The following is a 13,504-nucleotide window of genomic DNA, read 5'->3' on the forward strand; positions in this document are numbered from 1 at the left end:
ATTTTTGGCCAGTAAGCACCCGACCAAGGTCACGGGCTCGCGGGCCAAGTGAAACGGGTCCAGGACAGAACCTGCAAATGGTCTCGGGGTGGCAAGAGGGAGGTGGCCACTTGGAAAAGGGCCCTGGAAGAGAGGGCGTGCACTCCTACAGGGGGAGAGGCGGCCACTTGGAAAAGGGCCCTGGAAGAGAGGGGGTGCACTCCTCGAGCGGCCGAGCCCCGGCAGCGCATACCCTCATTAATGTTTCAGTAGACAGACAGGCAGAGTCAGCTCCCCCTCCAGACTGCTGAGTCACAACCCTCTGTCCTGGCTCACCTGCCCCTGCAGCCCAGGGAGAAATGCAAACAAAGCCCTGGGTATAGGCGCCTCAGATAAATCCCTGGAGACGTTTAAGATTCTTGAGTTCTTTTCCTCCAACACAAGGAATGTGCTATGAAGGACGGAGAAGAAAATTCAAAGTCCAAAGCCATTTGGAAGCACACACAGCGGGTCTGCTCCTGTGTCACAGGCCGAATGTAGAGAAAGATAGGTTCAGTGAAAAGGTCTCTCGAGAAATTGTTTAATTGGAGGTGGCAATACATTAACTTCTGGATCTTTACCCTAAACGTTTTAGTCTAGAAATGTATTTGAGGAGCACAGGCCAGAGATGAGGTTTTGACGCTGAGGTCCTGTTGGATCACGTCCATGCTGAATCCAGTTTATTAATTACCTTCTGAATGATTACAAGGTGCCAGAGTTCAAGTGTCTTACCAGGCCCCGGGCCTGAGGGGCCTGACCTCACCTTCTGAGGCTCTTACAGGGAATAAATACCAAGGCCACCCCAGGGGAGGTGGCAGTGAGATAAATGAATAAAAAAGGAAAATACCGCTCCTAGGTAACTGCTGTCATTGGTTTGCTGTATTTCCTTCCACATATCTCGTATCCATCCAATATATTCTTTTTTCAATAGTGTATCTTTACTTTTTTTTTTCCCTTGGTATTTATAACAAGAGCAATTTTCCCACATTGTTGAATAGACTTTGCCGATGCTGCATCTAATATTACGTGGTGTTCCGCACTCTGGATGGGCTAGAATTTATTTGACTTTTCCTTTATTTTTATAGGCTGAAATCGTTTCTACGTATTTCATTTAAATATTTATTTATTTTGAGAGAGAGACAGAGAGACAGCAGGGGAGGGGCAGAGAGAAGGAGAGAAAGAAAACCCCAAGCAGGCTCCATGCTGTCAGGGCAGAGCCCGACCCAGGGCTCGAACTCACGAACCGTGAGATCATGACCTGAGCTGAAATCAAGAGTCAGGACGCTTAGGGGCGCCTGGGTGGCGCAGTCGGTTAAGCGTCCGACTTCAGCCAGGTCACGATCTCGCGGTCCGTGAGTTCGAGCCCCGCGTCAGGCTCTGGGCTGATGGCTCAGAGCCTGGAGCCTGTTTCCCATTCTGTGTCTCCCTCTCTCTCTGCCCCTCCCCCGTTCATGCTCTGTTTCTCTCTGTCCCAAAAATAAATAAACGTTGAAAAAAAAATTTAAAAAAAAAAAAAAAAAGAGTCAGGACGCTTAATTGACTGAGCCAGCCAGGTGCTGCCATCACATATTTGACTTTTATAAGTGGGGATTCTTCTGCAGTTTTTTTATAATCACTTCTTCACTAAATTCCTCCATCTGAAAGTGCTACATCAAAAGTTGTGAATTCTTTTAAGGCTCCTGGTACATCTTGCCAAGTTGCTTTCTAGAAGGGCATTCTAGTACGTATCCCCCTGCATCAAATAAAGGTGCTTATCAATTAACCTTTGGTGAGCAGCACATACTGTAATTAAAACCAAAACAAAAAAACTTTTTCAACATGATCTGTGGCGCCTGGGTGGTTCAGTCGGTTAAGGGTCTGACTTTGGCTCAGGTCATGATCTCGTGGTTCGTGAGTTCGAGCCCCGTGTCAGTCTCTGTCCTCTCTCAAAAAAAAAAACATTAAATTTTTTTTTAAAATGGTCCACACTTCATATGTGTTCCTTTGATACAAAGGATGAATGCCTTACATATTTTTCTGTTGAGGCACTGGGATTTTTCTTATTGATTTTAATATATGACTACGTTAAATATATCTATTAAATGGTAATAAGTTATAAATATGTAATTTAATTTTGTATTTATATTTTATCTATCAAGACACAATGAGAGTATTAGCCCCTTGTTTTTAGAGTTTCTTGAATATAATGTTTCAGACTTGTCATTTGACTGTTCATGTTTTTGGTGATTGTTCAGTTTTGTGTACTCAAATGGGATTTTTCCCTCTGATTTCTTTTACTATTTTTTTAACATTTATTTATTTATTTATTTATTTATCTTTAAGTAATTAATTAATTTAGAGCACACGCAAGCAGGATTGAGGCAGAGAGAGAGGGAGAGAATCCCAAGGCACCCAGGTGCCCCTCTTTTATTTATTTATTTTTTTTGTGAAAGAGTCCTTGTCTGCTTTGACTCTTACTTAAGTTTACCATATTTCTTTTTAAAAATTTTTTTTTTCAACGTTTATTTATTTTTGGGACAGAGAGAGACAGAGCATGAACGGGGGAGGGGCAGAGAGAGAGGGAGACACAGAATCGGAAACAGGCTCCAGGCTCTGAGCCATCAGCCCAGAGCCCGACGCGGGGCTCGAACTCACGGACCGCGAGATCGTGACCTGGCTGAAGTCGGACGCTTAACCGACTGCACCACCCAGGCGCCCCTAAGTTTACCATATTTCTTATCAGTTAAAAAGTTCAGGTTTAATTCTGAAGTCTACTTTTTTTTTTTTTTTGGTGTGTAATATGGTGTGAGGTTCCAGTTTGATTCTTTCCCCCCAAAGGAGCCAATTTTCTCAGCCCATTTGCCTTTTGCAGCTGGTCTGGATTCTCGTGTCTTGGCTCGGGACCTCCCTCGATGTTAACCGTAACTGTAACAGGAGGTAAAAGGCCTCCTCCTGCCCTCCTCAGTCCTGCAGAACTTACCGCGTGCCCCCGTAGCCCCTCTTCCAAAGAAGCAGGCCCGTCGGCTCTGGGGTGACCTCCCGGGAAGACGGGGACTGGCATTTTCACCCGATCCCTGACAGCCTGCGTGCCCTTTCATGCAACTTGGCCAGGTCACTGGGAAATACCAGAGAGATGGCAGAACAGAAGGGGCTTGGGACATCTCGGTGCCTGTCGGCTGGTCCAGCGCCCACTCTGTCACTTGTCTGCCAAGCGGGACGAGGATCCTGAGATTGCAACTTGCATAATGCCCCCGTCATCAGTAGGTCGCCGGAAGGAGCCCCGAAGCCTTTCGCGTCTGGTTCCACCCTCACCAATTTCACACGCGCACGGGGGAGCTGGGGTGTGCGCTTGATTCTCATGGTCTTACTACCCACACAAACACCACTACGCAGCATCGGCTTCAAACACTTCAAAGGCCAGACGTTAGCAAAGTCCTTTATTAGCCTCTGTGATCTGGGCGTGGTCTGCACGCTGCCCCGAAGGGCACTGAGACTCCGGGGACTGTTACAACTCGTAGTTTTAGCCAGGGCCCTTCGAGGCTCAAAACCACCCCAGAGTCCTGGCTGTGACCCAGGAGGCCCTCACTGTGCAGGCCCCGGTCTACTTTTCCCACTTCCCCACCATCACCACCCCTCCTGCTCAGTCTGCTGTAGCCACATGCCCTACTCGGTGCTTCTGAACACCCTGGTTCATTTCCCTGTGCCCAGAACATTCTCTCCTCAGGCTTTTATGGCTGCGTTCCTTGCTTCATTCAGGTTATCGTGCATGTCTTCTCCTCGGAGAGATCTTCCTTGATCACCCGACTTAAAAAAACAGCCTAGGTCAGTCTCAATTACCAGCTTTCTTTTTCTTTCTTTTTTAAAATTCTTTTTAATGTTTATTTATTTTTGAGAGAGAGAAAGGAGAGCAGGGGAGGGGCAGAGAGAGAGGGAGACACAGAATCTGAAGCAGGCTCCAGGCTCTGAGCTGTCAGTACAGAGCCCGACGCGGGGCTTGAACCCACGAACCATAAGACCATGACCTGGGCCAAAGTCGAACCCTTAACCGACTGAGTCACACAGGTGCCCCTGCTTTATTTTTCTTTACGTGGCCTTTTATTCACCCACAAATACACACTCTCTTGTTTATTGTCTCCCACCTAGAACATAAGCTCTGCAAAGGCAGAAACATTGCTTTGTTCTTCTGTTTCCTCACCTTGGTCAGTATCTGACAGTCTACATGTCCAGCAGCTGGTAGCTTAAAAATATTCAAATGTGAATACCACAGTTTATACAGTGTAGGAAGCTGCCATCAGGAACCCAACTATAATAACATCCACCGTCTAGGGCTTGACGAGGATCACAATAGGAAAATGGCTTTTGATCCGATCTGCAAAGGATTGTATAAGAAGGAACACTCTGGGGGGGCGCCTGGGTGGCTCTGTTGGTTAAGCATCCAACTTCAGCTCAAGTCAGGTTCTCACAGTTCGTGGGTTCAAGCCCTGCGTCTGGCTCTCTGCTATCAGCACAGAGCCCACTTCAGATCCTCTGTCCCCCTCTCTCTCTGCCCCTCCCTCTCTCTCTGTCAAAAATAAGTGAACATGAAAAAAAGAAAAAAAAAAAGAGGGAACACTCTGGAAAATATTAATGAGACTTATGTGTGAGGATCTATCATATGTTAACTGATTAATCCCTACTGAAACCCTTTAAGGCAGACATTATCTCCGTTATCACAGATAAGGATCCTGAGATTTTTAACTTGCATAATGCCGTATCTATCAAAGGTACGCAATTCAGGGTCAACAACCAGGCTCTTCTGCTCTGGTACACTGCCTCCCACAGAACATCATCAAAGGTGCTTAAATATAGGTTATGCTTCTGAAAATGAGACCTCAAACGATTTAGCCACTAACACAGCTCCTGAGGGGTACAACCTGTCCCTAGGTTTTCTGATACCCACCCAGTCCAGAAAGTGACGGCATAAAATAAGTGAAGCTTAAAAGACCGTGGAACATACGTGCCCTTCCCCCAAGAGCCAGTGAGCTCCACATCTTGTTTACGCTACAGTGGATGGAGTTGTTCCTGAAGTCTTACCTTCCAAAGTTTTTGGAAAGAGAGTAGCAAGAAAGCTGGTTCTTATAAAAGATAATACATATTCATTTGCCCAACGAATAAACACGTGTGGAGTGACAACCATGGGCTAGGTACAGAGATAAGCCCCTGGGAACACAGTGATGAATAAGATATAGACGTTGTCTTTGGTCTCACGGACCTCATAGGCTAAAAAGGATCTTAGTGAAAATTATGCTGCTGTCGTAAAATTTCATTTTATGACTCAATCGAGAAATATTTATTGACTACTTCACGTCCTGCTTTGTGTTAAGAGGAGGGAATTCAAATGGTGAGCAAAACCAGACCTGATTCCTGCCTTCATGGAGCTCACAGTCTCATGAGGAAGATCTTAAGTAATTTACGTGCACATTTGGTATCAGGAGATGCTACAAATAGGGGAAACTGGCTTCATGAGATTAGATTTCTGCTTGCAGAAGTACCCCTTGAGCTGAGATGTGGAGGACAAATAAAAGGTAACTAGGCAAGGAGGGGAGGGAAGAATGCTCCAGGCAACTTAAATGACTCCTGAGAGGATCCTGTCGTACAAGGAAAGATGGTGAGCCGGAAAGACCGTGAAAGAGGGCTGTGTGGCTGGAGAGCTGGGAGTAAGGAGCACCGGGTTCCGGGTGGGCCCGAGTCCCGGCCGGGAGCAGACCCCGGGTGATGTACCTTCCCGGGCGGCCTCTAGGCTCACAGTCTTGCAACGGCGGCACCTCCCTGCTGGAGACACAGCTTTGAGGCGGAGGGGCTCCATGCATCAGCAGGCAGAGAGAGACCTAGATGGTCGGGAGCATCTGCAGGAAAACCAGGGCTCCGCCTCTTGGTGACATGGAGGGAGGAAGAGCTTTCCCCCAACCTTCCTTTCCAGAGTGCCACCCGTATTCAGCAGTGGAGCAGAATGCTGTTTTGGGGTCCCACTGAACTGGATGTAAGTTCTTCATCGGTTGCCGGTAAGTTTCTCAGCTATTCAGTAGGAATAAAGCTTAGGAGGATCCAACGAGGTAAAGTACGAAAGCGCCAAGCACAGTGCTTGGCTCAGGGCAGATACTCAGCAAATAAGAGCTGTCATTTTTCTTCATCTGTTAAACGGAGACCGTGACAGTGCTGGTTGCCTGGCTTGGTCAGGAAGATGCGTGTTTGGATTGCGTATGTGGAAATGTTAGGCTGGGCCTCCGGGGCGCAGTCCTACTTCTAATTTTAAGAGCCAGGGGCTGACTTTTCCCCGCGCCCGTCCTCAGAACCCGCCCGGTGCACCGTGTGCATTCTCTGAAAAGCCACCTCTCGCTTTTTTCACGTTTCCAGGTTCCTGGGTAGCTTTCCGTTTGGGAACCTCCGTCCCCCACCAGGCAGAGCCGCCCTGCGGGAGCGGGCGCACCCGGCACGCCCACCCGGGGCCGCCCCGCCGCGGTGCCCGCCGGCGCTCGGCCCTCAGAGGCTGGGTCGCGGCGGGCCGGGCCAATCAGAATAAGTTTGGCCCTCTACAGTTTCCGTCCGCTCACTAGGAGGCGCTGCGGCGGCCGCGGCTGCTCCCGGGGCCGTCGCGGGCCGGAGCGGTGGGGCTGGGGGTGAAGGCTCGCGGCCATGGAGTGGGCTTCGGAGTCGGCGGCCGTGAGGCGGCACCGCGTCGGCGGGGAGCGCCGGGACGGCCCGGCGGCCGCGCCCCAGCCCGGGAGGGAGGCCCTGGCGCCGGAGCCGCCGGCGGACGCGGGCGGCGGCGGCGCGAGGACGCGGAAGCGGAGCGCGGGGGGCGACGCGAGCCGGGGCGCGGGGACCGGACTGTCCGAGGCGCGCGCCGCGCTGGGGCTGGCGCTCTACCTGCTCGCGCTGCGGGCGCTCGTGCAGCTCTCGCTGCAGCAGCTCGTGCTGCGCGGGGCCGCCGGGCGCCCCGGGGATTTCGACGCACGCCAAGCCAGGTACCCGCCGCTCCCGCCCGGCCCGCGCGTCTCCTCCGCCGCGGCCGCGGTTGGGTCCCGGGCTCCGCACCTGCGTGCGCCCGCCCCGCGGGACCGCCCGGGCTCGCCGGCGCCGCGCGGCCGCACGTGGGGCGGGGCGGGCCCCGCGCGCCCCTCTGCCGGAGTCCCCGCGTGCGGGTCGCGGAGCTGGCGTGGCCCTCTGTGGATCCGGCGGTGCGGTCCGGAGTGGCCCGGGGGGCGGATCGCACCGGCCTGTTCGCCTCGGTTCTGCCGGGCGCGTGGAGGGTTGACAGTCGCCCCCCATCTTCTGGAGCAACTTCCACTTTTTAGTCGCCTTCCTGCATTCCGTATGAAATGGGGAGTGAAATTTGTGTGTTTAGACCGTTTGATAAATTCGGTTTGGGTGGGGAGGTGATAATGGGGATAACGCGGTGCTCTTAACTTCCGGAGGGTCACGGTCCTCACACCTGTAAACCGTGGGGGGCTTCCGGAGGACTGCACCTTCAAAATTCTACCATTTCGGGGGTTCTCAGATTCTTGGAGCGTGTCCTTGGGCCCCTGGTGTGTAAGATTTGGTGGTTTTCTTTGCTTTTGTTTTAAATTCAAGAAGAGACCTTTAAAGGTATTGTAACCCTAAGTAGGTCAAATCTCCTAAAATCACAAGCTAGCATAGTTTTCAGCAGCCTCGGTGTTTTAAAAACTTTGGAGTACAAAGTGCTGGAAGTTTATTTTCTTAAAGACGTTCTGGAGCACACCTCCCCCACTCCCTTTTTGCCCACTTGGAATGTAGTGAAAAGATAACACGTTCTGTTTTGTTTTGTTTTGTTTGTTTTAGGGGTAGGGTTGGCTTGGGCCTGAATTGTTATTAGGCTCAGTATGCACACCGTGGAGAGGGCTGAGTCCATTCTCATCGATCGGAAGTTTGTTTTTGTTTTTGTTTTTGCTTATTTAACCTCTTGACTTATTTGTCTTTGCTCATTGGCTTCTGCTACTTAGAATCAGTAACTCTCCAGGGCGAAGCTCAGTGAGGCCGGATTCTGTCTGTCCAGCCTGCAGCAGCCACACGTTTTGAGTCCCTAGTCTTTGTATTGGTTTGATATGGGGATAGGAAGCATTTGGGAGCGGGGCGGATCGGGAAAACTGAAGGGAGGAACTCACAGAAGGCATAATAAACAGATGGAACTTTACAAGGGATTTTTCACAGGGTACCTGAAATAATAAAAGCCTTTTTGTATGTGAGAGGTCAAAGAACTGGCTTTTGCTGGGGGTGAGGGGGGGATGGGGGGGAGGTCAGGAAAAGTTGCCTCGTGTTAAGCATTCATTTCAAGCCTGGCACGCCATGTCATCATCGTTCTTTTGGTTCCTTCCAGGGATTATCTTGAACACATCACATCCATTGGCCCCAGGACTACAGGAAGTCCAGAAAATGAGATTTTGACCGTCCATTACCTCTTGGAACAGATTAAACTGATTGAAGTTCAAAGCAGCAGCCTTCACAGGATTTCAGTAGATGTCCAACGGCCCACCGGCTCCTTTAGCATTGACTTCTTGGGAGGTTTTACAAGCTACTATGACAACATCACCAACGTCGTGGTAAAGCTGGAGCCCAGGGACGGGGCCCAGCATGCTGTCCTGGCTAACTGTCATTTTGACTCCGTGGCCAACTCCCCAGGTACGTACCTGACTTTCAGTCATTTTGGAGTTGGACTTGAGTACACCCAGAGAGCTTACCAACCCCCAAGCTGCTTGGGCAGTTGTAGGGCACCATTTTGGGGGGGTTGTATTATTTTTTTGACAAACCTGTTTTTCACCGTGATGGAATTGAAGATAATTAGAATAGTATCATTTAGTTTAAGATCCAAACCTTCACTGTTCTCTCAAGTGCTTTCTTTCTCTTTCTTTCTTTCTCCCTTTCTTTCTCCCTTTCTTTCTTCCTTCCTTCCTTCCTTCCTTTCTTCCTCTTTCTTTCTTTCTTTCTTTCTTTCTTTCTTTCTTTCTTTCTCTTTCTTTCGTTCCTTTTTTCCATTCTCCTTCCCTCCCTCCCTTCCTTCCTTCCTTCCTTCCTTTCTTTCTTCCTTACTTTCTTCCTTTCTTTCTTCCTTTCTTCCTCTTTCTTTCTTTCTTTCTTTCTTTCTTTCTTTCTTTCTTTCTCTTTCTGTCTTTCTTTCTCTTTCTTTCTTTCTGCCTGCCTTCCTTCCTTCCTTCCTTCCTTCCTTCCTTCCTTCCTTCCTTCCTTCCTTCCTTAGGGCCAGCAGCCCAGTGACTGTACAGGGAGTGTGTCACAGCTGCCTTGCCCAGTGACTGTACAGGGAGCAGATCACAGCTGCCTTGCCAGGGTGCAGGAGTGTGACCCTGAGTCCCGGGGTTAGGTTCTGCCGCGTCGGTGTTTACTCAGCTCCGTGGTGTAGGAGGCTGTGGGCATTTGGGATGAAGGAATAGGTTTCGCCTTCAAGGGAGGGAGGGCTTCCGGGGACAGCTCCCCTGGCAGAGTCTGTCACCCTGGAAAGTGAGGATTTGGGCCCACTGGGGATGCCATACTCTTAGAAGAGCTCATTGATCCACAAATCTTGCTCTGAAAATACTTTGGCACAATGGAATACTTGATGTTCAGGACGGTGCCTGACACGATAAAACATTTGTAGAATGAAGGAGAATTCTCTAAATTGAAGTTCCATTTTTTTAAAATAAGATTCACAAGAGAAATGTGTGCAGTAGCTAGATTTGAAGTAGGGACAGATGGAAAATAGTAGCATTTTGCAGTGGAATCCTGGCACTTTAGAGATGGAGGAAGTGAGATAGTGTCTGGTGCTGTCCGGTTCAACCCTGTCTTTTGTCACAGGAATAAACTTAGCTGGTCACCACTGATCAGAGACAGAGGTGGCACCAGAGGCTGCGGTTCTGGCCAGCCAATTATTTGAGCTACACTTGAAAGGAAGGAGAGTATAGTTAAGTTCCTTTTGGCAAAATACCTAACCTCTTCTCTGCTCCATTTCTGATCTGCAAAATGGAGATTAATTCCTAATAATTGTTACTTGACTGTAATATTTCTGGATTGCTCGAACCCATAGCAGGCTCAAAGGAATATCCAGATATAAAAGATAAAACACAAGGTACAAAAGTTATACAGAAGGTAGAATTTATTTGCTTGACGAAATGACTCACACTAGGGTTTCTTTAATCAGAAAGCTTGCCAACTGCATTTAGAAGGTAACGTGCTTTTTCGAGTGTCCGTGTATAGACATCTGCTTTATAAAGTCACAAATACCTTTGTGTGTGCTAGGGAAACCAGTAGTCCTTCATGCCTGTTTCAGAGAAGCTGTAAAATCAGTGTCCCCCTACGCCCACTATTATAATGCTTAAATTCTTGGGTGGGACAGATTAACACCAGGGTTATTTAAGAGCATTATAAAAGAAAGATGTGTATACGAGTATCAGAAACACAGTGCCAGATGTTATAAATCACATACATGGAGTCCAGGAATGAAAGAATGGCAATTTTGTGGGTCATTGGAACCCATTTTTAATTAAAATTGTCTACAAATACCTAGCCGACAATCTCAAGGAAATTTCTGTTCGTTGCAAATTGTTAAAGAATCCCCATGTTTCACTTACTTAGTTCATCCATTGAAAGGATGTAGGTGACAGTCTATTTTGTGACTGTGCTTTTCAACTTTTTTTTTTTTTTTTTTTTTTTACACCCTTTCTTCTCACCAGCGTATCTGGAACTTAGGAACTGATACCAATTCGGAGTAATGTTACCCACAGAAAAGCCTTAAGTTTCTTCTTGGTTTTGCTGCACGGTCCAGGTTGTTGGTAGAAGAGACATGGAGTTATTTTAGTGGTGGTTTCAATTTCAGGGTTAATTCTCAACGCTTATTTATTTTGGGGACAGAGAGAGACAGAGCATGAACGGGGGAGGGGCAGAGAGAGAGGGAGACACAGAATCGGAAACAGGCTCCAGGCTCTGAGCCATCAGCCCAGAGCCCGACGCGGGGCTCGAACTCCTGGACCGCGAGATCGTGACCTGGCTGAAGTCGGACGCTTAACCGACTGCGCCACCCAGGCGCCCCAATTTCAGGGTTAATTCTAAGTGGAAAGGGATATTGACAAACCACCCAGCCTTTATAGATACTGTCCTCTAACTTGTCTTTGCTTTCTTAAAGGCATTTAACCCTTCTTTAGTCCTGTTCTCAGGTGCCAGAACCATTAAAATAAAGGAAGATAAGTGGACAGTTTAACTTTTTAATCAGCCCTATATATATTTCTTTCAATTTCTCACTCACTTTGAATAAAAAATTTAGGGGCGCCTGGGTGGCTCAGTCGGTTAAGCATCTGACTTCGGCTCAGGTCATGATCTCACGGTCCATGGGTTCGTGCCCTGCGTCGGGCTCTGTGCTGACAGCTCAGAGTCTGGAGCCTGTTTCAGATTCTGTGTCTCCCTCTTTCTCTGACCCTCCCCTGTTCATGCTCTCTCTCTGTCTCAAAAATAAATAAATGTTAAAAAAAAAAAATTAAAAAAAAAATTATTGTTTGCTGTTTACATTAAAGTAACTCAGAGTGTCAAAGTGAAAAACCATGAATTTCACTTGGTTGTAGGAATGTGTTACTTCTTACTGATAGCTACCTATGCTTTCTGCTTGATGGTAATTAGATAATTATTACTTTGGTTCACTTTGATTCAAATGCAACCTGGTGATCACCACCAGGACAAGGACAGCTGATAAGTGGTTTCTCCTTGAGTAGGAATGGGTCTGGAATTGAACAGCCCCAAAATGAGCATTTTAGCCGGCTGCAGAGCCTTTCTTAAATTTGTAAAGAGAAGAAGGAACAATTAGCACTGGATTGGACCACATTTTCTTGTAATCCTCCCGACACACCTCAAATAAACGTCATTGGCCCTGCCCTCCAGACCGACCGGGAGGAAATTGTAGGGTAAATAACAGCTAGGGCTTACCGCCCAAGTCTTTCTTGCTCTGAAACCCACACTGAATTCTGTAGCACCCTGCCTCCCAATATGCACACCCAGAAATGCTTCTGCCTGGGTTATTACTATGTCTATTTACTTGGCTTACTCTTTAAACTTTTTATTATGGACAATTTCAAACATGTGCAAAACCAGAATTGTTTAACCTGAGCATACCTGTCAGCCGACTTCAAAGGTCCGGTCTGGTTTCTTTCCCCTCTGCAACCCCTGAGAATTTTGAAGCGGATCTCAGCTGTACTCAGTCCTCTGTATTTCAGTCTGCTCCCACCCAAAGATAGGATTCGTTTTGGGCATGCTCGTAACACCATGAATTATCTCACCTAAAAAGTAAAAACTTACCGAGAATTCCCCAATATCCTCAGATGTGTAGTCTAACTACCTCTTACAGTGCTTTTAAAAAATCAGGGTATTAAAGTCATCTTTATAATCATGTTTAATTAATATACGAAGTGTCTGAGTCAAGAAGAAGTGAAGTGCTTTGATGAGGTCCTCTGCAGATTTCTCAGCACGGGGACCAGGGTGGCTCTTCAGGTCATTGGTCTCCTCTCCTGTGTCTTACTAGATTTGATGTCGTCTCTGTACTTTTTCATCACATGATCCCCTTCATCACATAATCTTCACAAAATGCTCCGTCACCCACACCACCCGCTCTGTGAAAGTGGAGTGACGTGCAGCTTTGTGATCCTGGCAGGAAAAGAAGCAGGAAGGTCGTGGTGGTGCGGGAGATGATGGAGGAAGCCAGAACCCCAGAAGTGAGAGTATCCCAGAGGGCGTGGAGTGAGGACCAAGGGTGGACCAGATTGCCCGGGCTTGAGGGAGGAATGCGGGTTTTCAGTTAACTGAGATCCTGCCTGGTTGATGGTTCAACAGATAGGAGTCAAGTGACTGCCCTCGGCTGAGGACGGTTCTAGACCAGTCAGCAGGCCGACCGGATGAGGATCCCCGTCGTCATGGAGTGAGGCGGCGCGGGCCAGTGCCCTCGTCAGCTGGCAGTGGCAGATGTGCTTGTGGTTTTGCAGCCAGTGTTGTGCTTTCTTTCTTTCTTTTTTTTTTTTTTTGAGTGTCTTGTTTATTTTTGAGAAAGAGAGAGAGAGTGCAAGTGGGGAAGGGAGAGAAAGGGACAGAGGATCTGCAGCAGGCTTTGTGCTGACGGCAACGAGCCCGATAAGGAGCTTGGGCTCGCCAGCCGTGAGGTCATGACTGGAGCTGGAGTCTGACACTCAACCAACTGAGCCAGCCAGGCGCCCCGTGGCGCTTTCTTGACGAGAAAACCGTTCCTAGCCGTGACGGATCACACCATAAAAGTTTTAAAATCTGAGAAGCGGGGCTCCCGGGCGGCTCAGCGGGTTGAGCGTCCGCCTCTTGATTTCGGCTCAGGTCATGACACCAGGGTCGTGGGACTGAGCCCCGCGTCGGGCTCCTCGCTGATCACGGAGCCTGCTTAAGATTCTGTCTCTCCTTCACCCTCTGTCCCTCTCCCTTGCTCTTGGCACGCTCTCTCTCAAATAAAAAATAAATG

General features: G+C 48.5%; 1 protein-coding gene across 2 annotated transcripts in view; it reads left to right on the plus strand.

Annotated features, from left to right (window-relative positions):
* Positions 1 to 6,625: 6,625 nt before the first annotated feature.
* ERMP1 (endoplasmic reticulum metallopeptidase 1) overlaps positions 6,626 to 13,504 on the plus strand; it is a 44,625-nt gene continuing 37,746 nt past the window's right edge. For both annotated transcript variants that reach the window (XR_003964262.1, XM_030293889.1), the window contains exons 1-2: positions 6,626 to 7,001; positions 8,372 to 8,673. Coding sequence is in view for 1 of the 2 variants with exons in the window: in XM_030293889.1 (XP_030149749.1) it covers positions 6,670 to 7,001; positions 8,372 to 8,673 (634 nt within the window). In the remaining variant the exon portion in view is untranslated. The remainder of the gene's footprint in view (positions 7,002 to 8,371; positions 8,674 to 13,504) is intronic.

Source organism: Lynx canadensis, chromosome D4, assembly GCF_007474595.2.
Source record: "Lynx canadensis isolate LIC74 chromosome D4, mLynCan4.pri.v2, whole genome shotgun sequence".
In the NCBI taxonomy this organism is placed as follows: domain Eukaryota; kingdom Metazoa; phylum Chordata; class Mammalia; order Carnivora; family Felidae; genus Lynx; species Lynx canadensis.